The following is a 26,950-nucleotide window of genomic DNA, read 5'->3' as shown; positions in this document are numbered from 1 at the left end:
TCATTGCGATTTTTATGAATATATATTTTTTAAAAAACAATTTGAGAATATGGTTTTAAAAATATGTTTTATGGCATTTAGTATATTTCGTATTAAAGATTTGTATATTTTATTATGTATAACATGACATGTTTTATGAATGGATATTTATTCTGACATGCGTTTTTATGGATAGTATTGAATTTATTTATTTATCAATTTATATTTAATTTTATCTTGTAATAATGTGGGTGCCACTATTATCATCAAATTCACCATTAATGAGTTTTTTATGCGTTTATGTGGAGTTATCACTTACATAAATCTTCACATTCTCATAATGGGATCCCGCACATGCGCAGTGGTTGGTCTGCGGCGGTATTTGTAAAACCCAATTTAAACTAGTGGGTCTATTACTTATTTGGTCCTGGGTGCTCTTTATCAAATAATTTTTTGCATTTGTTGATGCGTTTTCTGTATATTTATATTTAGTTTCCCTGGTGATTCAGTGACACTCACTTATAACTTAAAAATGGCGCCCACACATGTGAGATGCGATTGGTCTTTGACAAAATGGCGCCTGATATGGGGACATATCTCTAACGAAAAATGGCGCATTCGTAATGCGCATGCGCCATTTACGATACTTAATGGACGCTGTCAGAAGCAGACGCTGAAGCTTTCCCCTTTGATGATGTGTGATTAGCACGAAACGTGTCAGGGAAGGAGCTACAGCGTCATTATCTCTCTGCCGCCGGCACCATGGAGGTCCCGGCGGCCATCTTTTAAATTCACCTCATGGTCAGTGTGTTTTTATCCCTTTACCTGTATACTGTATGGAAATAAAAATCCAAACCTTTTTGAAACGGTATCACTCTATTGGTCTCCTTTCTTTGTGGCCCTTGGTGAGTCACTTATCACCTATAGAGCCACCTAAAGGGGAGACCGTGGATTGTCAGCAACACAGCAGGTGAGGAATATCTGGCCTGACCTGACCTTTAAGAAATACCAGTGGATCCAGAAAAGAGTTCATCTTTAAATGCGCAGTTAAACTGTGTATCTGGTGAGTGCACAGCTTTACCTTTTCACTATCACCGCGTGGAAGAAGCACCTTTTGAAGGAGAGGGATTGTCACTAAGACTATTTTGCACTGCATGTCACTCTGCTTGTGACAGAATATTTGTGGTTTTTCATTAGTCACCTAATCACTACATATACCTTGGATATTTCTGCATAACCATAGTTGTGATATAGCGCCGCATCTTTTATATTTTATGTCTGTGTGTGTGTCTGTGTGTGTGTGTATGTCTGTCTGTGTGTGTGTATGTCTGTGTGTGTGTGTGTATGTCTGTGTGTATGTCTGTGTGTGTATGTCTGTCTGTGTGTGCCTGTCTGTCTGTTTTCATGCTGGGCGTTGTGCTTCCGCTGCGGTGTAAATACTCCTGCTTCTAGAATCTTTGGGGCATGTTTGTTCAGTTAATAAAAAAGCCCCAAAAACTCCTCATCCTATTGAAATCAATGGAAAACGCTCAGAGAAGTATTTTTGGTGCAGTTTTTAACCAGTTCTGCGCCACCCTATAAGAGAAATGCAGTTACAGGGCAGCACGGGTGCGCAAAACAACTTATATATATGTGATTTTGCCGTTCCGGGTTGTGGCCTCGGCTGTCAATCATCGGGGCCCAGTTGGCGATTTCTCGCCAGCACCTGGTGATCGCCAATGGAGGGAGAGACCTGCGTATAAACAACACAGATCTCTCCCGTCAGCTCCTGCACACTGCTTTGTATGGCTTTGCATAGCAGTGTGCTTACAGTGAAAAACAACACACAGTAAAACACACACAGCACACAGCACTCCCTTTGATGGCCCCAGAGGTTAACCCCTTCCTGCCCAGTGTCATTAGTACAGTGTCAGGGCTTTTTATTCGCACTGATCACTGTATTGGTGTCATTGGGATGTCAGTGACACCAAGTCAGTCCCCCCCCCCCAGTGTCAGAATGACCACAGCAGACCCGCTATAGGTCGCTGATCACCGCCATTACTAGTAAAATAAAGAAATAAAAAATCCGAGTATATATACCGCCATTTGTAAATGCTATAACTTTCACGTAAACCAATTAATTTACACGTGTTGGGATTTTGTTTTTAGCAAAGACACGGAGCAGAATACTTTTTGGACTAAATTTATGATAAAATTTGATTTTTTAATTTTTTTATTTTTTTTTGCTATATCTATGTTTAATTGCAAAAAGTCAAAAACATTGCTTTTTTCTCAAAAAAAATAAAAAACCACACAGGTGATCAAATACTATCGAAAGAAAGCTCTATTTGTGGGAACAAAAGGACATAAATTTAATTAGGTTGCAGCGTTGCACGACCATGCAATTGTCAGTTAAAGTAATGCTGCGCTGCTTCTGAGGGGGGGATCCTCAGAAGGGCAAGTGGTTAAGTGTGACTTTTGAAAAGGTTCCTGGTGAGAATTCAGTCCCATAGACTTTCATCTCACAGAAGTCGCATCAGCATAGATAAGAAGCATTCCTATACACTTCCTTCCGCTGATCAGCTCTTTCTATGGTTGATCTCTCCATTGTTCCCTGAACCTGGAACACACTTGTTAATATTTGGTAGACATGCTATGCTCTTTGCTCCGAATCAAAACTGGGACTACATTTTCATAATTCAGAGAACTGGATGTTTCCGAATTACAATAGAAACAAATTTCAACGAATCCAAAATAATGAAACAAAATTTAGTTCGAAATAATTTGAATTGAATTTGAAAACAAATTCGAACTGTAAACAAATTGCTGATTTCCTTCAAAGACTGTGTATTAGGGTTTTTGAAAAGAATAGAATAGAGTAAAACATAATACATAACAGAATAGAATAGAATAGCATAGGAATGAATAGAAAATAAAGTACAATAAAATAAAAAATAGAATAGAAAGAATAAAACCTCCTTCCAAAATTAGAAAATAGAATAGAACCAGCTATTCTTCACAATGAATTTGGATCGATTCATTATTTTATATTCAAATTCGGTTCAAATCCATTGGAAAAAATTAGAATTCGGTTGAAAACAAATAAACTAAACTACATGAATTTTGTTACAAATGCAACAAAACAAAAATGATTAACTTTCCCAATCGCTCCAAAATTAAACACATTTTTTTTTTTCGTTCTGCACACGTCTAGCATTTGGTAATTTTTACTTTTATATGTTTGATTTTGTTTGTTTATATGTTTGTATATTTGTATTTCTCTTACCTGCTTGCAGACCGCCCAACATTGCTGTCCGTATCCAGTTTTAGGGCGCTAACCCCCGCTGTGATTGTATAAAGTGGGGGTTTGTCAGCAAGTCCCAGCCAATGATTCTTTATTATTTGCATATTTGTCTCACTTAAATTATTCAGAAAAAAGCTGTACAAACCTGCCTGGACTTATGTGAAGAATTGCCCCTCTCTCTTCACTTGCTAAATCAGGATTGAACTGTGATTAACGGCATTTATTGGAAAGTTGAGTTAAATTTCACTTGCCACACCCAGGCCTGATTACTGCCAGACCTGTTGAATCAAGAATTCAGTTAAATAGAAAAATGTAAAGGGACCCAGGATGCTCTAGGCTTACTTGATGAGCTACTGTTGAGCATGGAGTTTACCAACGCAAAAATGTGTTGCCTTTGGTTTGAGATCATCATAAGCATGCATGTCATCATTTCTATGATCGTTGGTGAAGTAACTGATATTTCTTTGTAAAAAAACAATCAGTTTCAAAAGAAATGAACAAAATAACAATCTCATGTGACATCACTAAACACCCGCCCCCTACATGCCTTTAGGACGTCCTGCAGAAGGCTCCTCTGGTCCACCAACATTCTGGTGTTACACCCAACTCTACTACCTGGGGCTGTACAAGAGGCCTGTTGGCTGATGCATGGCTTACATTGTATACCAGATTGTGGACATATCTGGACTTTCACAAACTTACCACCAAAATTCCAGAAGTGTAATAATAAACCATACAAGACCAATGCTGTGATGGATGATACCGTAAAGATTACCCCGAAAACAACTTTCATCCTTGGACCCAATCCTGTAAAAGAAAAGCACAATAAGTGTAATTGTATTTCTGAATGTCTGGAAAACAATCCAACAACATTTCTGCTTTTCCCGACTATAAACCGATGTCTACGATGTTTCCTTCACTTTAACAGCCCCGCATCTTAACCTCCCCAAATGTGAGGATTGGATTGTACAACTCTCTATATTCTCCTCAAGCAAGAGGTTGCTTTTTTTTTTTTCATTTTCTGCCCCAGGATGCTTCCTGACTGGTGATGAATGAACTGGTCTGGGTTCAGATTAGACGTCTGCAGAATGAAAACATCCTTTTCCTTTCCTCCTTTCCACAGAAAGGATCGCTATGCAATCACATGATCACTATGTGGGCAAAGCTGTTATGAATCAATCTCATTCATAACATTTCTGCTCCTCTTCATAGTGAGCTGTGATTGGCCCACAGCTGTCACATGATACATGGGGCCAATCACAGCACCCTGTACCATGTGACCAGCTCCAGCCAATCACAGATCACTATCTTGAGCTGTCAAAAACCAAACTCATTCATGACAGTTCAATTATGACTTTGGTTCTGACAGCAAGCTTTGCATTGTAGGGGAAATGATCTTTATTTCTCCTTCAAAGCAATGTGTAAAAATAAATAAAAAATCCCTGCTCACCCCGCCCACACACACACAATAGTACAATGTTACTATGGTAACATTGTACTATTATGATAAAAGTATTTAAAAAAATAATAATAATAAAAAGTTTTAAAAAAATACCATATATAGAATTTTTTTTAAAGTTTTTTTTTTAAAACTTGCCAACTGCTTACCCGCATTTTGCAGGCGAGCAGCAGCTCTTGGCAAAGTGACGTAATCTTGCATCACTTCCTATTTTGGGGTGTGAACGCAACTGCCCCCCTCCCCCCCCCACCCATCAGTTCAGGGAGAGAAGTGAGAACACAGCACTGAGTAAAGCGCCACTACATTTTACACACACAGGTTAGATTAGCACATTTAACCCTTTGATCACCCCTATTAACCCTTTGATCACCCCGTCACCCAGCCAGTGCCATTAGTACAGTGTCAGTATATAGAATGTTTCACTGATCACTGTATTCCTGACACTAGTGACATCAGATAGTGTCAGGGTCAGTAAGCCCCTCCCAGCCAGGGTCAGTTAGCGTTAGATTGCCCGCAGACTATTGCACTCACGCTATAGGTTGCTGATCACCGCCATTACTAGTATAGTGTTTGTATGGATCAATATATTGATCATGAATAGAACTATACTAGTGCCTCCTTTGTATACATAATGCAGAGTTAGTAGGATTGGCCCCGTTCGCTGACAGCACTAGCGTTTAGCCCCTCCGCTGTTTTTCACGGAAGATTTGTACCAATTGGTTGTCGGCCAAGGCAATTTATATGCGCAACAATACATTATCACCCACCCAAATTCAGCTCTTGCCAGACAATTCACATGGAAACCCAGTGGTGTATTTAGGTTTTGTGCTGCCTTAGGGAACACAAAAATTGCCCCCCTCCCAGCACGGAGAGTCCCTGACATCAACCAACACCCCCCTCCCCCACAAAGAGTGCCTGACATTGACCAACAACATCCCAGCCCCACCTGAGAGAGCTTTCTACGACCACCGCCCCCCATACACTGGCAACCCCCCCCACCCCGGTGAGAGAGAAGACACTCATCTTCACAGCTCTGGACATCTCCGGGAACAAGGGTCAGACTCTGCATGAACCATCAAGCAGCCTGAAACCTCTATCAGATCCCACCTTGTTCCGTATGCTGCTTGTGTCCCTTCTTCCATCCCTTCTTTAGGGAGGCGGCGCTGCCCCCCTGAAAAATGCTACTGCCCCCCTGAAAGATGCCGCCCTAGACAAATGCCTTGTTTGCCTTGTGGTAAATACACCCCTGTGGAAACCTATCACAGTTTCTGAATTTAAAACTCTTTTGGGCCTAACCCTCAACATGGGCATTACAAATGAATGAACTGCAGTCATGTTGATCCACAGAACTGATTCATCGTATGCCTGTGTTCTCTTCTGGTACATATATGCCCAACATGGACCAGCAATGTACTGGCACGTCGCTGGACTTTGAGTGGTTATACCGGGATGTTGCCTGCAGCTACAGGCAACATCCTGGTATCATTTTTTTCAGCTGTCGATCAGCTTTCATGTAAAAGCAATCCTAGTGGCCAATTAGCTGCTGAATTGTTTTTACGAGCAGTGGGAAGGGACATTCCCCCCCCCCCCTCCTGCTGACTTCCACAGTTTTCTAGAGCTCTCCTGTCCCACAGGGGAATCCAAGAATGCAGCCGGAAGTTCTGCTGGCTGACCATAGAGCTGATCAGAGATCAGAATGGCTTCCATCACCTCTATGGTCTAAGAAGTCGGAAGCTACGAGCATTTCATCACTTTTTCACAGGATATAAACAACACCATTTGTATATTGGGAAAGCATCTGTTCACACCGATCTTGGTGAGATTAGATAATGTAAGTGCAGAGGAGATATCTAGAGTCTGATAGATCCCAGATTTCTCAAAAAAGAATATATGACAATGCCCATTGAAGTTATAGGGGATATTTGTATTCCCTGTGATAGCATTAAAAGTGATCCAAAAAAAATGAAAGGGACAGTGTAAAAATTAAAAAAATTAAAAGAAATAAAAAAAAAATAAAAAGCACCCTTGCACCCCCTGCACGCGCACATGGATTCGCAACTGTTGACCCCATGTCGGTATGTAAACAGCAGTTGCACCATGCATGTGAGGTATTAGTCAATTAGCAGATATTTGTGTGACTTGCGAGCCAATATATCCACCCAATATTAACCCAATATTAACCCCTCAAAACCATCAACAAAATGGACACACACTGTCCCAAATATTAATAGGATCGCAAACACTCAACACACTACTACCTCTGTGTCCATAAAGTTATTAATTCATAATGTGTTGCGCTCCCAGTGAGAGTGTCAAAGATATTGATTCTATTTACCCTTTTGTAAACAAATATATACTCAGGTAATGTGCAAAAAATACAAAATAAAAATATATATAGTGATAAAAAAATATTATATATATTATCCACTAATGAAAAAATGGAAAATGTAAAAATAATACCCTCGAAAACAATATGTGATAAAAATGTGTACTAAAACAGGAATATAAATAAATCAATATGCATCATGATTATTCAAAAAAATATTAAATAATTAATATATATATATACTGCTAATTAATTAGTGATAATAATGTCCTTTATTTTCTGTGACTTTGTGCTTGATTAAATCTTGATTTGGTGACTTATTGTGAATCCGTGACTTTCTTTAAATCCTTAATCAGTGAAGATGTATGCTCACCTCCTTATCAGCCTGCAATTAGGCTATTCACACTTGTGGTTCACCTCCCATGGAACCTGTTTAGATGGAATTCCTCCTTTACAGATTGTAAAAACGTGGATATCCGTTATCCTTAATTAGCCCTTGTGCGTTTTTCCATATGTGGGAACAAATTGCCAGACATAGTGTTTTATCCTTATAAAAAGGTTTCCGCTTTATTGCTTTCCAATAGGTACACTCACATAGATAGTGTGCGGTATAGGATGAATTGCTCAGCTCAAGTAATCCGCCAACCGTCCAGCCATGCACCCGCCGTCGGCGTCCCCTACACTCCACCGAAACTGCCCTCCTCAAAATCACCAACGATCTACTAACCGCCAAAGCCAAAGGCGACTACTCTGTCCTCCTCCTCCTAGACCTCTCTGCGGCCTTTGACACAGTCGACCACCCCCTCCTCCTTAATAAACTACTCTCCCTTGACATCAGAGACACCGCTCTCTCCTGGTTCTCGTCCTATCTATCCCAACGCTCCTTCAGTGTCACCTACAATGGTGCCACCTCCCCTTCTCTCCCCCTCTCTGTTGGGGTCCCCCAGGGCTCTGTCCTTGGACCCCTTCTCTTCTCCATCTACACCTCCTCCCTTGGCAAACTCATACACTCCCACGGCTTCAATTACCACCTCTATGCTGATGATACTCAAATCTACCTATCCACCCCTCACCTCACCCCCTCATTCTCCGCCCGCATCACTCACCTCCTAAACGACATCTCTGACTGGATGTCGCTCAATTTCCTCAAACTCAACCTCTCCAAAACCGAGCTTCTCATCTTCCCCCCAGCCCGCGCCCCCCCCCCCATCCTTTCCATCACTACCAACAACACCACCATCAATCCCGTCCAGCAAGCCAAGGTCCTTGGCGTCATTCTGGACTCAAACCTTTCCTTTCAACCTCATATCAAATCTCTCACAAACACATGCAGGCTCCACCTCCGGAACATCGCCAAGATACGCTCCTTCCTTACCCCAGACACCACTAAACTACTAGTACACTCCCTGATTATCTCACGCCTGGACTACTGCAACTCCCTCCTCACCGGCCTACCCCAGTGCAGGCTCTCCCCGCTTCAGACCATCCTGAACTCAGCGGCCAGACTCATCCACCTCACCAGCCGCTCCACCTCTGCCACCCCCCTCTGCCTCTCCCTCCACTGGCTCCCCATTGCCCAACGCATTAAATTCAAATTGCTCACCCTGACCTATAAGGCCATTCACAACACTGCCCCTAACTACCTCACCGATCTGATCCCCAGGTACCACCCTACCCGTACCCTTCGCTCTTCACAGGACCTTCTTCTATCTTGCTCCCTGGTCTCCTCCTCCCACGCACGACTGCAAGACTTCTCCAGGTCCTCCCCCATCCTCTGGAACTCACTACCCCAATCCATCAGACTGTCACCGTCCCTCCTCACCTTCAGGCGCTCCCTGAAAACCCACCTCTTCAGGGAAGCCTACCCCACCCTCACCTAACAGCCGCTGCCCTTCCCTCCTCCTACCACTTCATCCCCCACAGCCGCTTCCTCCGGTGCCTCTACCCCCTCCCTCCTAGATTGTAAGCTCGAAAGAGTAGGGCCCTCTAACCCCTTGTGTACTGTTTGATGTTACTGTTCTGTTTCATGTATTGCCCCCCCCCATTGTACAGCGCTGAGCAAACCCTTTGGCGCTATATAAACACGATAAATAAATAAATAAATAAATAAATAAATAAATATATATAATATTTTTTTATCACTATATATATTTTTATTTTGTATTTTTTGCACATTACCTGAGTATATATTTGTTTACAAAAGGGTAAATAGAATCAATATCTTTGACACTCTCACTGGGAGCGCAACACATTATGAATTAATGCATGTGAGGTATTACCACGAACGCCAGATTAAGGGCACTAATTCTAGCACTACTCCTCTGTAAATATAAATTGATGACCTGTAAAAGGTTTGTAACCTCCCTAGCGGTCTGATTATGCCCATATTTCTGTGCTCAAAGTGGTACATTTTTTTGCATGGAAATATGTTTTTTTTTTATTGTAGGCTGTAATTTTTAGGAATAACTCACTGAAATCTGTCCGAACAAGAGTCTAGTAAACATCCCGGGTATGTTAAAATTTGAAACACAAAATCATAAATGATAATTTAATAAATATTCATAAAAAATAATAATATAATAATAATAATACATTTAATTAAATAATATAATCAAACCAAAAACACTGAAATGTGAAATATAGCGCCAAGTTCGCACATCGCTGAGCTCAGTCGCAGAATCGTTTTCAGTGTCTGATGAGGAATTTCCCCCACCAATCATTATCACTCAATTCTGCAAGTGGTTCTGATTTACTATCGCTGTTCTCTAGCCGGTCTAAAACCGCGTCTGACCTAAAGGGACGCTTTTTGGACGCCATGGATGTTTCTCAGTTTCCAGGCAGAAAGAACAGTAAAAATGCAGGCAGGGCGCCGGACAAAGCACTCGGGACAAAATGTATGTGAAATGGTTTGATACAGGAATGTTATACTATGTGATTTTAGTGTATTTAGTGAATGTCACTTTTACAATTTTCAAATTTCACGCCAGTTCCGTCCCCCGTACGTCCCGACGTTGCAGGGAATGGAACCTGGAAGACAGATGCCGGAGGACATTGCCGGGGACACTGCAGGGGGGACTTCGCGGCAACGCAGGACAAGGTAAGTGATTGAGGAATCCCGGAGCAACGCTGCAGTGTATTCCCGAGTGTAGCTCGGGGGGGTTACCGCTTGTAGTGCTGAAACTTTACCCCGAGCTACACTCGGGAATACCTCCAGGGGGGTTAAAGCATCGCCTATCAATAATAAAAATGTAAGTATTGTGTTGCCATTGCACAGGCATGCACAATTTTAAAGCATGTCATGTTTGGTATCTATTTACTCAGCATAACATCTTTTATAGTTTATCAAACAAATGGGCAATATATTGTGTTTTTGTGCATTAAAATTCAAAAAAGTGTATTTTTCCCAAAAGATTTGCGTTTGAAGAATCGCTGCGCAAATACTGTGTGATATAAAAAATTTCAACACCCACCATTTTATTCTCTAGGGCCTCTGCTTTAAAAAAAAAAATATATATATATATATATATATATATAAATAAATGTTTGGAGGTTGAAAAAAAAAAAAAACAAGTTTTTTTCATGTGAACAAAAAGTGTTAGAACAGGCTTTGTCCTCAAGAGTGGGTGATGTGTGGCAGAAGCTTCTAATATTGGCCCTGAAATGCCAGGATAGTAAAAGCCCCCCCCCCCCCACCTCCAAATGACCCCTTTTTGGAAAGTAGACACTCCAAGGTATTTGATAAGAGGCATGGTGAGTGTTTTGCAGATCTCATTTGTTGCAACATGTTTTTGGAAAATGAATAAAGAAAAACAAAAATGGGGTGTCTACTTTTCAAAAAGGGGACATTTTGGGGGGTTGTACTATCCTGACATTTTAGGGCCTTTGAAACTGTGATAGGTAGTGGGGAAGTGATATGAAGAAATATGCCCTTTGAAAGCCTGGCGGTGGTCATTGGATTTTGGGGGCCTGTATGTAGCTAAGTTGCCAAAAAGTCTCACATGTGGTACCCCCATACTCAGAAGAAGTAGAAGAATGTGTTTTGGGGTGTTATTCCACATATACCCATGGCAGGCACGAGCAATATATCATTAAAGTGACAACTTTGTTTAAAAAAATTGTCATATTCAAAAAATGTCCCATGGACTCAACATGCCTCTCTGCAAAATCCTTGGGGTGTCTACTTTCCAAAAGGGGTCATTTGGGGGGGGGGGGTGTACTGTCCTGGCACTTTAACACTTCAAGAAATATGATGGTCAGAAAGTAAAAGCTACATAAATTCCAATATACACCATAATTTGTAAACACTATGACTTTCACACAAACCAATATACATGTATTGAGATTTTTTTACCAAAGTCATGTAGCAGAATACATTTTAGCCTAAATTTATGACTAACTTGAGTTTATTGGATATTTTATTAAACCAAAATTGAAAAATATTGTTTTTTTCCCCAAAATTTTCGGCCTTTTTTTGTTTATAGCGCAAAAAAATAAAAACCGTAGAGGTTATCAAATACCACCAAAAGAAAGCTCTATTTGTGTGGAAAAAGGACATAAATTTTGTTTCGGTGCAGCATTGCATGACTGCGCAATTACCAGTTGAAACAGCGCAATGCCCAACAACAAAAAATGGCCTGGTCAGGAAGGGGGGTAAATCCTCAGGACGGCGAGTGGTTAATGAACTGATCTGAAACTAAATGAATGTTTTTGTTCTGCACGTCTAATCTGAGGTTATATAACAGTTCTAATGACATATACACACCTTGCGGCATTTATTTACTTCCAGATAAAAGAGCAAAAACTTACTTTTATTAAAAATGATCCTCAAAAGGTTTGTGAAACCTGCGATTACGCCTAAAACAGCTAAAGCAATAACAATACCTATCGCTGGATTCTGTCCTATAAAAGAAAAACACAACAGATATTATCTCAGTCCTGCATGTCTGGAGAACCCAACACTTCTATATATACTGACTGTACATTTATCATTGCAGGTGAAGCATTTATATTACTGGATTAGAATAGGTAGAATAGGAGGCTACTAGTGTTCAAGGTATCCGCTCACTAAACATAGCTGTGGTCCCAGAAACCAAACACTACTTCTCAGCAAAGAGAGGTTTTTGTGAATTAGATGTCCACCAGAAGGAGGTTACATTAAGGGACCAATGTGGTGAACCATACGTGAGTGTTGTACAAAACTGCATTTATTGATTAGAATATTAACCGCTCGCCCTCCACCCTATATCAGAAGTACTGCTACAGGGTGGCAGGGCTACACACACATACACACTTTACATTTTCGGATAGGGGGCGCACCTACACGCGCTCCACTATTGGTGACTGTGGATGTCGATCACTCAGTGATCGCCGGCAAAGCTGACAGGTGAGCGAGCTGTATGTAAACAACAGAGGTCTCTCTCCTGCCAGCAAGGACATGCTGCTTTGTATCTCTTTTCCTAGTAAAACAGCACACAGATAACCCTTTGATCAACCCAGATGTTAACCCCTTCCTGTCCAATGCTATTAGTACAGTGTCAGTGCTTTTTATTAGCACTGATCATTGTATTGGTGTCACTGGGGATATCAATGGCAGGTAGTCAGTTCCCACCAGTGTCAGAATGCCCGCCGCAGTTGCTGATCTCCGCCATTACTAGTATTAAAAAAAAATAATTCCCAGTATCTATACCACCATTTGTAGACGCTATAGCTTTCACGTAAACCAATTAATTTACACGTATTGAGATTTTTTATTTTTAGCAGAATACATTTTGGCCTAAATTTATGACGAAATTTGATTTTTAATTTTTTTTTTTATTGGACATTTTTTATAGCAAAAAGTCAAAAACATGTTTTTTTTTCTTCAAAACGGTTATGTTTCACATGACTGTCATATGCCTTTAAGTGTTCTTTGTATTTTGTCTCTGCTCCTCCCTTTCCTCTGGTTTAGTTCATGCTGTATAGATAGCCCCACCCCTTTTCCCAGTAATGCATTTCAGCTTTAAGCCTCATGTCATGAAGCAGATCTCAGTATGATCTTTTGACCTATCCGATGTTCATTGTTGTAAGATTCTCTCAGTTTATAGAATAAACTTCACAAGATCTACAAGGTGTCATCTGATTGAGTCAATGCCTGTGTTGTTCAACTAAGATTGGAGTTATCGCTATCTCATCACAACTGTAAGTTACAGAGATCACACTTTCAATGCTTAGATTGGAGAGACGGAACAGTCAAAAGATCAGTGAAATGTCTTCATAGGATCATTGCTAGCTTTGGATACACAGTGAGATGTTATATGAACACTGGAATAGCAGCTACAGACTGTGCAGCCATCTCTACACAAGTCTGTACATGTCTGCAAGTATATCTCAACATAACACTCATCAGTGTCAGGACAAATTATTAATGTGAATGTCTTACAACTGCAAGTTTATACCCTGCATCTGTATACATTAGCACATGAGTTGTCTGTGAAACCTTAGAAAGTGAAAGAAAACTTTTCTGCAACCATTGCCTAGGAAACCTGAGCTCACCCACAGAAAAATTGATACATTTCTCTGTAAACTTTATATCAACCCCTCTCCTTGCTAACATGATGTTTCAGGAAAATAATATACAGTCTGGGTAAACTAATACACAAACAGAGTTTCATCCAGAACAGGACCTAAACCCTGAGTTAGATAAAAGATAAAAACGCTAACAAAACCAACCTGGAAGGTGCAAAAGAATCTTACTGCTGACAAGGAAGAATTGCTGTCTAATATTAATGACTTGTGGTCTAATACTGTTGAATGCATGTCTGCTCTCCCCCAACAATCTCATGAGCCAATACAACTAGAGGGCGCTATCCAGCAATTGAATGTTGCTTATGAGAATTATCAAAGACTGTGTGTTAAATATATTGCTCTATTAAAGTGGTACAACACTCAAAGGTCAATGGAAGAATTAATGAGTTCTAAGGAGCTCAATCTTGAAAGAGACAATTTAGTGGTGCGAACAAAGACAGAGGCAGAAGTGAGAATAGCACGGCTCCATGAATCCAGATCTTATCGCTCTGCATCTACTAGACGCTCCTCAAGATCTTCCAAATCATTACAATCAAGGTCTTCTACATTCAGTCAACAACTAATAAAAGCCCGTGCTGATGCTGAAGCTTCTAAAATTCATGCAGCTTTCGCCCAAAAGAAAGCAGAAATAGAGGCTCAGGCTGCATATAAGAAAGCAGAAATGGAGGCTCAGGCCGCATATAAGAAAGCAGAAATGGAGGCTCAGGCCGCAGAAATGGAGGCTCAGGCCGCACATCAGGCTGCAGAAATGGAGGCTCGGGCCGCAGAAATGGAGGCTCGGGCCGCAGAAATGGAGGCTCAGGCCACACATAAAAAAGCAGAAATGGAGGCTCAGGTTGCACATCAGAAAGCAGAGAAAGAAGCTGAAGCCACACGCCAAACGGCAGAAATTGAAGTTCTGAAATAACAATGTGAGCATGCCACAGCCATGGCAAGGTTAAGGGTCTTAGAACAAGTCGCTAGTGAAAACAAAAGAGACAACAGTTCCAAACACTCAGTTGTATCTTATGTCTCAGATTCTTCACACACCTCTCCAGAACATCAACTCCCTGTCACAGCAGCCAAAGTACTCAAAGTCTCTTCTCTGCACCTACTGTACCTCAAGACCATTTGCCCTTATACAGTATCCTCCAATACATCAGACTGCAGCATCTCAGCTAGCTGCAGACACTGGTGTGTATTTAACAGACCGTCCATCATACTTTGGCACCAACAGAGTACCTCCTAGCAAACGCACTACTCTACAAATCAACATGCCAATGGACTTCAAGCCAGCTCCGGCATTGAATGCCTTAGTAGCAACATATGTTCCCAAGTCACTCCACGTAAGTCCATCAACCGTCACAACCAACTCTGTTCCACCTGCAGTCATGTACCCACAATCTGGAAACATGGACCTGTCACAGTTTGCTAAATACATGCTCCACAGAGAGCTTGTTAAGACAGGCCTCACCAAGTTTGATGACAAGCCTGAAAAATACAGAGGCTGGAAATCCACTTTTAAGGCCACAATGAGTGACCGAGACAGCAATGCCACAGAGGAATTAGATCTACTCATCAGATGGCTAGGTCCTCAGTCCACTGAATGCATCAAGAGGCTCAAAGCAGTTCATATTGACAACCCTGCTGCAGGCCTTAATGCTGCTTGGGGCAGACTTGAACATACCTTTGGCAGCCCAGAGGCCATTGAAGAAGCTTTATTCAAAAGGTTGCAAAGCTTCCCAAGGATTTCTGCTAGCGACAATCTAAAGTTTCAAGAACTCAGCGATGTTCTATTAGAGCTTCAACTTGCTAAGGCTGACATCAACTTACCTGGTCTCAGTTACCTTGACACCTCTCATGGCATCAAATCTATTGTTCTCAAGCTACCATATGGAATTCAAGAAAGATGGGCAGCGCTTGGACCAAAGTATAAGGAAGAACATAGAGTTGCCTTTCCTCCTTTTTCCTACTTCTGCAAGTTCATCACAAGAATTGCAGACACTAAGAATGACCCAAGTTTCTCATATGGGGACTGTAACCTTCTCAGTACACCCTCTCCAAGACCTACAAACAAACACACGTATGTCGCACAGAGACCATAGAGGTCCAGAGTTAGTGAAAGGGACTAATGTTCTACCTGCGCCTGCTACAGTTCTTGAAAAGACTGATCAAAACAAGAAAATTGGAGAACCCAAATCGGCAATGTCCAATACATAACAAACCACATCCACTTAAGAAATGTATCGGCTTCAGAAAGAAAACCCTCCAAGAACGTAAGGAACGTTTGAGGAAATTTGGGGTTTGCTACAAATGCTGTGCCTCCACAGAACACTTTGCAAAGGACTGTAAAGCGATCAAATGTATAGAGTGTGACAGTGATGACCATGTGCAAGCTCTTCATCAATATTCGCACAACTCTACTACACTCACAAGCAATCTTCCTGAGGCAAAGCAAGGCGGGGAGCGCCCAGATTAAGCAGCACCTGCCACCCCAGTGTTCTCTATATGTACAGAGGTCTGTGGAGAAGGATTCTGCAACAAATCTTGTGCAAAGATATGCTTGGTCTGTGTATACCCCAAAGGTCAACCTGAAAAGGCCTTTGGGGTATACTATTCTGGATGATCAGAGTAACAGATCTCTTGCAAGAACTCATAGCCAACCGAATACCAGCCCTCGATGAAAGTGCCGATATCCTACTGTTACTCAGTTGAGACATCCTAAGGGTGCACAAAGTTCATCATCAAATCAACAGTCCACACAATGCACCATATGCTCAGTGCCTGGATCTAGGATGGGTCATCATAGGCAATGTCTGCCTAGACAAGGACAGGAGGTCCTACTGAGTCTCTTCCTTTAAAACACATGTCCTGTCAAAAGGAGGAACAAAGTGTTCTGCACAACTACCACATACAGTTGCAAGAAAAAGTATGTGAACCCCTTGGGATTACGTGGAGTTTTGCATGAATTGGGCATAAAATGTGCTCTGAACGTCATCTAAGTCACAACAATAGAAGAACACAGTCTGCTGAACATAATACTACACAAACATTAGATGTTGCCATGGTTTAATTGCACATAACATGTAAACATTCACAGTGCAGGGAGGAAAAAGTATGTGAACCGTTGGACTTAATAACTGGTTGTCAAGGTCCTATTTTTTCCCTGAGGTTATGTGACTCCATATGCTGGCGTCCATATTGGTTTTCTGCTGTGCATGGTGGGAATCCTTTTATGCCTTCTGGTCTCTAAGGTCCATCCCCCAGAGGGGTGTGGCTGATGACATATAAGCCTGTGGTCCACACATGCTCTTTGCACTTGTGTCTTGTGTCTTGGTGTCGCTATTACTCTGTTCTGACTCTCGTGACTCCTGGTATCTGATTCGGCTTGTGACTCGACTATTCTTTGTATTCTCATTTGATCTGACCCTCTGTTGCTGAACCCGGCTCGTGACCTGTGATTCTCGTCTGCTGTCCTGTACTGTCTTGTCCTGTTGTTGTTGACCCGGCCTGTCTGACTACTCTTTTGTCTCTTCCACCAGCTACACGCCATTGGCGGCGGCCATTACCGCAGCTGAGGTGTCTCGGGGGCCGCGACCTGGTTCCTGGCTGCGTCAAGTCCATCCCCACCATCAGGGGCCCTGGTGAAGGGCAGCCTGGGACTTAGACTCCGCGCCCTGAGGGACTTCGGTCTGTGGGTGGTGGTTGTCGTCAGCCAGTGCGTTACATTGTTAGGCCTGCCTGTCCGTTCATCGGTCCCTGCCCTGACACTGGTTGACCCTCCTTTGGCAGCAATAACCTCAACCAAACGTTTCCTGTAGTTGCAGATCAGACCTGCACAACGATCTGGAGTCATTTTGGACCACTCCTCTTCACAAAACTGTTTCAGTGTAGCAATATTCTTGGGATGTCTGGTGTGAATCGCTCTCTTAAGGTCATGCCACAGCATTTCAATGGGGTTGAGGTCAGGACTCTGACTGCGCCACTCCAGAAGGCGTATTCTGTGCTGTTGCAGCCATTGTTTTGTTGAATTACTTGTATGCTTTGGGTCATTGTCCTGTTGCATCACCCATCCTCTGCGGAGCTTCAGTTGGCGGACAGATGGTTGTACGTTTTCCTGCAAAATGTCTTGATAAACTCTGGAATTCATTTTCCCATCAATGACAACAATCCGTCCAGGCCCTGAGGCAGCAAAGCAGCCCCAAACCATGATGCTCCCTCCGCCATGTTTCACAGTGGGGATGAAGTTTTGATGTTGGTGTGCTGTGCCTTTTTTTCTCCACACATAGTGTTGTGTGTTCTTCCCAAACAACTCAATCTTGGTTTCATCTGTCCACAGTATATTTTGCCAGTAGTGCTGTGGAACATCCAGGTGCTCTTTTGCAAACTTCAAACGTGCTGCAATATTCTTTTTGGACAGCAATGGCTTCCTCCGTGGTGTCCTCCCATGTACTCCATTCTTCTTTACTGTTTTCCTTATTGTAGATGTGTCAACAAAAATGTTAGCATTTGCCAGAGATTTCTGTAGGTCTTTAGCTGACACTCTGGGATTCTTCTTTACCTCATGCAGCATTCTGCGCTGTGCTCTTGCAGTCATTTTTACAGGACGACCACGCCTAGGGAGAGTAGCAACAGTGCTAAACTTTCTCCATTTGTAGACAGTCTGTCTTACCGTGGACACATGAACATCAAGGCTTTTGGAGATACTTTTGTAACCCTTTCCAGCTTCATGCAAGTCAACAATTCTTGATCGCAGGTCTTCTGAGAGCTCTTTTCTGCGAGGCATGGTTCACATCAGACAGTGCTTCTTGAAACCAGTAAACCCAAAACAGGTGTGTGTTTTTTAAGGGCAGGACAGCTGTCAGCAACACATCCAATATCATCACACTGATTGGAGTCAAGGTTGGCTCACTCCTGGCTCCAATTAGCTCTGGGAGAAGTCATTAAGCTAGGGCCTCACATACTTTTTCCTCCCTGCACTGTGAATGTTTACATGTTATGTGCAATTAAACCATGGCAACATCTAATGTTTGTGTAGTATTATGTTCAGCAGACTGTGTTCTTCTATTGTTGTGACTTAGATGACGTTCAGAGCACATTTTATGCCCAATTCATGCAAAACTCCATGTAATCCCAAGGGGTTCACATACTTTTTCTTGAAACTGTAAATATATCATGAAAGAAAGACTGTTTGAAAAAGGTGCACAATGGCACATCATACAAGACAATAAGAAAGCTCTTAATCTCTGGGATGACAACATCGGCAACACAGTGTTCAAGGTAACCACTAAAGACAATGACTTGGCAGCTATCATTGAAGACAAAGAATTCTTGAAAACCATGAGTAAAGAGTTCTACCAAGATAATTCCAACAGTTGGGTAGCACCTCTACCATTTCATACCCCAAAAAAGAGACTACCAAACAGGGTACACGCAGAATCACGGTTTGTTTCTTTAAATCGTAGTTTGAACCAGAAGCCTGAGATGAAAAAGCACTTTGTAGACTTTATGCAGAAGGTGTTTGAGAGAGATCATGCTGAGCCTGCACCTCCTCTTACGGAAGGAGAAGAATGTTGGTACCTACCATGTTTTGGTGTCTACCATCCTCGCAAGCCTGATCAGATTAGGGTGGTCTTTGACTCAAGTGCTTGTCATGAAGGCGTCTCCCTCAATGACAATCTTCTCACTGGGCCTAATCTGAACAACAATCTTACAGGAGTTTTACTTCGCTTCAGACAAGAGCCAATTGCTGGTATGGCTGACATTCAGCAGATGTTCCACCGTTTCATCGTCCGTGAAGACTACAGAAACTTCCTCAGGTTCCGATGGTACCGCAATAATGATGCCAACGATGAAGTCATAGACTACCGAATGAAGGTACATGTTTTTGGTAACAGTCCTTCTCCTGCAGTAGCAATTTATGGACTGAGGAAAACAGCTCAAGAGGATGAGAAAGAATTTGGATCTGGTGCAAGACAGTTTGTCGAAAGGAATTTCTATGTAGACGATGGACTCAAATCTCTGCCCAATGAAGAAGAAGCTATTGACCTTCTTACTAGAACACAGAACATGCTTGCCACTGCAAACCGCAGATTTCACAAAATCATCTCTAACAGCAACAAGGTCATGATAGCCTTTCCTTCTGATGACCATGCTGTCAGTGTGAAGAAACTCCAACTAGGATCTGACCTGTTACACAACGCAGTCTCGGATTGCTTTGGAATGTTAAACAAGACACATTCACATTTCAAGCATCAGCCTGTGACAAGCCCTTCACAAAGCGAGGAGTTTTGTCTACAGTGAACAGCATTTATGATCCCTTAGGTTTCATTACACCTCTCACCATTCAGGGTAAGATACTGCTGAGACAACTTACTTCTGAAGCTACCCAAGGAGAAACAACAAAGGTGGGAATCCTGGAAACAGTCTCTAAAAGCATTAGAACAACTCCAGATACCACGCTCTTACATCCAAGCATCCTTAAAGAATGTCACCAGAAGAGAGATTCATGTCTTCTCCGATGCATCCAACGAAGCCATTCCTGCAGTGGCTTATCTTCGAGCTACGGATCCCAGCGGTGAAGTGGGTATAGGATTTATCATGGGCAAGAACAAGCTCATACCAAAACCTGCCCATACTATTCCAAGGCTCAAACGTTGTGCAGCTGTGTTAGCAGTGGAAATTGATGAGCTTATAGAACTTGAAACAGATGTTGCAATAGACTCCTTTCACTTTTATACAGACAGCAAAATAGTGCTAGGATATATACACAATCGCTGGAGACAGTTCTACATGTATGTCGGCAACAGAGTGGAACGCATACGGAAGTTCTCTACGCCTGAACAATGGCACTATGTTCCCACTAGTCTCAACCCTGCTGACCGTGGCAGTCATGCAGTACTTACTACTGCATTCCGGGACACATCTTGGCTGATACTTCTTTTGCCCAAAGAGGAAGACAAGTCATCAACCTGATTTAAAGGGAGGTAAGAAGGACTAGTGCATGTTGCTGCCTTCCCCACTGAATATGGATTTCCATGTCTCAGCCTGGACTTTCGAGACCAACATCTGCAAGTATTATGCTAAATGTTTGCATTGTTTTCCTTTGTTCTTCTTTTCCTTCTTGTTTTGCAGATGTTCCTGGAAAGAATCTTCATTTCTTATATTGGACTAAAGTTTGTTATAATAGAAATCATAGATTGCGACGGGGAGTGTCATGTTTCACATGACTGTCATATGCCTTTAAGTGTTCTTTGCATTTTTCCTCTGCTCCTCCCTTTGCTTTGGTTTAGTTCATGTTGTATAGATAGCCCCTCCCCTTTTCCCAGTAAGGCATTTCAGCTTCAAGCCTCATGTCATGAAGCAGATCACATTATGATATTTTGACCTATCCGATGTTCATTGTTGTAAGATTCTCTCAGTTTATGGAATAAACTTCACAAGATCTACAAGGTGTCGTCTGGATCGAGTCAATGCCTGTGTTATTCAACTAAGATTGGAGTTATCACTATCTCATCACAACTGTAAGTTACAGAGATCACACTTTCAATGCTTAGATTGGAGAGACAGAACAAAAACTCGTTTTTTTTGTTAATAGTGACAAAAATAAAAAACACAGAGGTGATCAAATGCCACCAAAAGAAAGTTCTATTTGTGGGAAAAAGAGGATATAAATTTCATTTGGGTGCAGCGTTGCATGACCGTGCAATTGTCAGTTAAAATAACACAGCGCCATAACGCAAAATAATGGCCTGCTCAGGAAATCCTCTGGAAGGTGAGGGGTTAAACCTAAAAACACATGTGATGTAATGTTCACAGTTCATAAATTGCGCTTATTCTTTATCTTCCTTCATAAAGTGTGCGGCTTTATTATCGTCCGTGATAAACATGCAGCACTTCCCATATAGTTGTGAACAAACACACCGCGTGTCCACCACCGTTCCCTCCTGAGCTCAGCTCCACTTTTTGACCTGTCCTCTTACAGGTCAAAATCACTTGAATTTTTGGATCTTTAGCAACCTCTTCACTTTTGATATGAGAGTAGAAGGCAAACCCCCCCAACCCCCCCCAAAAAAACCGGACGATCATTCATCCAATATTCTCATTGTGTGTACGGGGCTTAAGACTACTTACTTGGCATGGTAAAGCTGAGAGTAATTTCCTCCTCCAGGGATCTGTGGCTGACAATACAGAAGAATACATCTCTGGGTTGAGGTACGGTAGTCGGCTCCAAAGTCAGCTCACTGGTCACATTAAATGTCCCATCGCTGTTCCCCAATAGAGTTGTGAAAGAAACGTCCTTGTCCCAAGATGAGTTCCTGCTGTTACTTTTACTGTATTTAACCCATCGGATCTTCACAGCTTCTGGGTAAAAATTATTGACTTCACAACGGACAGATCCCTTGATTCCATCTTCAATATGTTGATCATGGCTCAGCGCCATCTGCGGCTTAACTGTACAAGGAAAGACAGTTATTCATTATTTCTATACTAAAGGCTAATTCCACTTAAAGTGTTACTAATTCCCGGACCCCGCATTCACTATATATGGTCTCCCCGGACCCCGCATTCACTATATATGGTCTCCCCGGACCCTGCATTCACTATATCCGCTCTCCCCGGACCCCGCATTCACTATATCCGCTCTCCCCGGACCCCGCATTCACTATATCCGCTCTCCCCGGACCCCGCATTCACTATATCCGCTCTCCCCGGACCCCGCATTCACTATATCCGCTCTCCCCGGACCCCGCAATCACTATATCCGCTCTCCCCGGACCCCGCATTCACTATATCTGGTCTCCCCGGACCCCGCATTCTTTATATCCGCTCTCCCCGGACCCCACATTCACTATATCCGCTCTCCCCGGACCCCGCATTCACTATATCCGCTCTCCAGGACCCCGCAATTACTATATCTGCTCTCCCCGGACCCCGCATTCACTATATCCGCTCTCCCCGGACCTCGCATTCACTATATCCGCTCTCCCCAGTCCCCGCATTCACTATATCCGCTCTCCTGGACCCCGCATTCCCTATATCCGCTCTCCCGGACCCCGCATTCCCTATATCCGCTCTCCCCGGACCCCGCATTCCCTATATCCGCTCTCCCCGGACCCCGCATTCCCTATATCCGCTCTCCCCGGACCCCGCATTCACTATATCCGCTCTCCCTGGACCCCGCATTCACTACATCCGCTCTCCCGGACCCCGCATTCACTATATCCGCTCTCCCGGACCCCGCATTCCCTATATCCGCTCTCCCCGGACCCTGCATTCACTATATCCGCTCTCCCCGGACCCCGCATTCACTATATCCGCTCTCCCCGGACCCCACATTCACTATATCCGCTCTCTCCCCGGACCCCGCATTCACTATATCCACTCTCCCCGGACCCTGCATTCACTATATCCGCTCTCCCCGGACCCCGCATTCCCTATATCCGCTCTCCCCGGACCCTGCATTCACTATATCCGCTCTCTCCCCGGACCCCGCATTCACTATATCCGCTCTCCCGGACCCCGCATTCCCTATATCCGCTCTCCCGGACCCCGCATTCACTATATCTGCTCTCCCCGCACCCCGCATTCACTATATCCGCTCTCCCCGGACCACGCATTCACTATATCTGCTCTCCCTGGACCCCACATTCACTATATCCGCTCTCCCCAGACCACGCATTCACTATATCCGCTCTCCCCGGACCCCGCATTATCTATATCCGGTCTCCCCGGACCCCGCATTCACTATATCCGCTCTCCCCGGACGCTGCATTCACTATATCCACTCTCCCCGGACCCTGCATTCACTATATCCGCTCTCCCACAGTACACAGAACATGAAAATGCAATTATTTTAGTAAACTGCTAAATCCCTTTTCTCATCAGCAGTATATAGCAGTCTTGTGACTTCTATGAGTGTCCAGCAGAGCACTGGTTAAAACTTGTAGAAGGAGTTTTCATTTTGTTCTAGGAGGATGCAGAACCCCTGATCTCTGTCTGGACAGTGCTGATTGGCCCTGTGCTGGTCACATGCACTCTCCCAAGAAAAAAAAAAAACTCTGTAGCAATACACATCAAACTTAGCATGTGCAGCTTGCTCCCAAGGCAAAAATAAATAAATAAATATATATATATTGCGGAATGGTAAAATCATTGCGAAATCTAAAAAATCAAACAATATGGTAAAGTGCATCATGAATATAATGAGCTGAGTGAAACAGTAAAGTGCATCACGTAAAAGCATGAAAATATCAGCTAAACAGCTCAAAAAGCCCATGGAACACAGCTCACTTTGGAGAGGTGGGGAGACCCCTGTCTCAGCTCCCCATATCCCTCCACCTATACATGCTATTGTGTAGGCATGTATAGGTGGGGTGTGGGGGGTTGTTCATTGTTTAATGCCAGGTGGTTGTCCCATTGTTCTATTATGTGTCTTGCTTGAGAGCAAACTATTATGGGATGTATGGGTTTGTGTATTGTCTACTGCCACATGGTGCATCCCATTGTTCTAGCAAACTATTATGGGATGTAATGTTTCCGGCAGCCCTTCCCCGATGGGACGGCCTGCTGATGTGTTTCCTGTCTGGGTGTGTATTTCCCCGCCCTGTATATATATCTTGTATCTATGTTAAAATAAAGCAGTCTATTTCCTGTTGTGAATAGCCCTGTACCATGTGATCTCTGTGATCATTCACAGATTTCACACGTAGTAAGCAATGATATCAGAAGTGACATCTTGCTTACACCTATTCATGTGATCACTGATTGGCCAATCAGTGATCACATGATCGGGACCTCACACAGAGGTCCAGAATTACACAATCCAAAATGGCGGGCGCCGTTTATGAATGGCAACCCGCCCTGCACTGCCACCGTCCAGCTGTTTATATACAGCGGCCGGACGGGAAGTGGTTATACGATCTTGCAGCAGTTTTCAGACGCACAAGTGTCCCCGTGTGAAGGTTTCCCCTCACCACCTGTTCCAGTGAAAATTACTGCAAGGGATACATAGAAAACCATTTAGTCCTGGAGTGGCCGAAACTGTAATCAATATTCAAACTGCTTTCAGCAGATGTCTCCAGGCCCAGACTGGGATAAAATATAAGCCTGGGCATTTTAGACTGAGCAGCCGATTTTTCCGGGGTGATCGGGTGGGGTGAGGGGGCTTGTATGGTGGCGGGTGTTCGTGCGGGGGTTTGGTGGAAAAGTCGGAATCGGTCATTTGCACTGTAATGTAAAGGGGCACTGTGATATAAAGGGGACTGCACTGTAAAGGGCAACTGTAATGATTACAGTGCCCCTTTACACTGCATTCCCCTTCATATCACAGTGCCCTTTCACATTACAGTGCCCCTGGAAATCACAGCCCCCATCACAGTGCCCCTTGCAGTCATGTCCCCCCCCACCCCCTTTCCTCTCTAATAACAGGGTCCCATTGTCTATGACAGATAGCTTCAGAATCCCAGACTTACACTGCAGTTGGCAGATGATCTCATATTTATGACAGCAGAAGATAAATTCCAGTCCATTGCTCATGGGTTGGTTTGGGGGGTGGGGAGTTTGATGTAGAGAACACCAAGCCTGCTCCTACCCCCTGCGCTTCCTGCAAGTTTCCATGTCCAGCTCCTCCTGCCCCCTGCTCTGCTGATATAATGATGAGATGTAGAATGAAGCTGGTCGAGGATGTCTAAACCCCTGATGAAGGAGGTGGTCGGGGATGTCTATACCCCTGATGAAGGAGGTGGTCGGGGATGTCTATACTCCTGATGAAGGAGGTGGTCGGGGATGTCTATACTCCTGATAAAGGAGGTGGTCGGGGATGTCTATACTCCTGACGAAGGAGGTGGCCGGGAATGTCTATACCCCTGATGAAGGAGGTGGTCAGGAATGTCTATACTCCTGACGAAGGAGGTGGTCGGGAATGTCTATATTCCTGATGAAGGAGGTGGTCGGGAATGTCTATACTCCTGACGAAGGAGGTGGTTGGGAATGTCTATACCCCTGATGAAGGAGGTGGTCGGGAATGTCTATACCCCTGATGAAGGAGGTGGTCGGGAATGTCTATACCCCTGACGAAGGAGGTGGTCGGGAATGTCTACACCCCTGACGAAGGAGGTGGTCGGGAATGTCTATACCGCTGATGAAAGAGGTGGTCGGGAATGTCCATACCCCATTAAACAATAAACAATGAGTAAACAAATGTAATTAAGTAATGTAAAAAAAGTAGATAAAAAACACATGTGCAGACAAATGCTGAGCTGTGCACACCTTTATCTCCAGGAAGATCAGCCCAGATCATACACACATGCACACTGCTGTGCTCACACCTGGAGGAGAAGATCCATCACACAGCCCATTGCTCATTGACTGCCAATGACAGATGCCCGCCCGGGCCACCATCCCACCACTATTAGCTGTGTGGGGAACACAAGATAGCCACCAGATTCCTCTTCTCTATCCAGCACACAGACAGCCTATCATCAATTAGCTCTTGCCGATTACACAGAGGTGTTAATGACCATTGGAAGGGTGGAATGTCAATCTTGAGCTTTAGGTGGTATGTCCACATCCAACCCACTTGCTGGTCCCAAATGACATCTTGGTGGGATGGGAGACCTGGCAGAGGCATAGCCACATAGCGAGAGGTGAGTGGTGATCTTCCGCTCTACAGCCAGGTGATCAACATGCCACGGACTGGGTAGCCACTAGACAAATTCCTGGTGTGCCCTATGACCAGTCCAGGCCTGCCCTTCCGCTGTGAAGCATGGTCATCAACAGGCCACAAACCAGGCGGCCCTGGCCCACCGGGTAAATGCCCAGTGTGCCCCATGGCCAGTCCAGGCCTGGAGGTCCCCATGTGAAGGTTTTCCCTCACCACCTGCTCCAGTGAAAACTGTTGCAACAGACCACCTTCCGCAGAGTGAATACACGAAGGTAAGGAGGTTTACTGATATAGAGGGGAACCCCCCAAGACTGGCCTGGTGGGGCACTGTCACAGACATCCTCTCAGGTGCACTATGTAGGGCTCAGAGAGATGGTCCTCTCCAGGTTCGAGCTTGGCAGCTCTGGTTTCATCCTATATTTTCTTCTCCACAGTCCACACAGGTCTGACTCCTCCTGTGAGGCCCGCTCTTGATTCCTCTCCATGCTCTCAGAGAGATGGTCAAATACTGCAGACATGATACAAGAGATGGTCATAAACTGCAGACATGATACAAGAGATGGTCAGAAACTGCAGACATGATACAAGAGATGGTTAGAGATTGCATACAGGATACAGGAGATGGTTAGAGGCTGTGGGCACGGTACAGGAGATGATTAGAGATTGTGGATATGATACAAAAGATGGTTAGCGATT

At 43.6% G+C, this 26,950-nt stretch overlaps 1 protein-coding gene across 1 annotated transcript in view; it reads right to left on the bottom strand.

The window, feature by feature from the left end:
* The window catches only part of LOC149428583 (uncharacterized), a gene marked incomplete at its 3' end in the record, with an annotated part of 131,406 nt that overhangs the window by 79,879 nt on the left and 24,577 nt on the right, over nt 1-26,950 (bottom strand). Inside the window, exon 3 of the mRNA XM_089667232.1 lies at nt 21,724-22,044. Coding sequence (XP_089523358.1) covers nt 21,724-22,044 — 321 coding nt within the window. The remainder of the gene's footprint in view (nt 1-21,723; nt 22,045-26,950) is intronic.

This window comes from Staurois parvus, unplaced genomic scaffold (assembly GCF_062004578.1).
Source record: "Staurois parvus isolate SC_StPar_1 unplaced genomic scaffold, SC_StPar_1.0 ptg003116l, whole genome shotgun sequence".
Taxonomy (NCBI): Eukaryota; Metazoa; Chordata; class Amphibia; order Anura; family Ranidae; genus Staurois; species Staurois parvus.
Note: the sequence above shows the minus strand (reverse complement) of the source record. Positions and strands in the feature narration are given on the sequence as shown.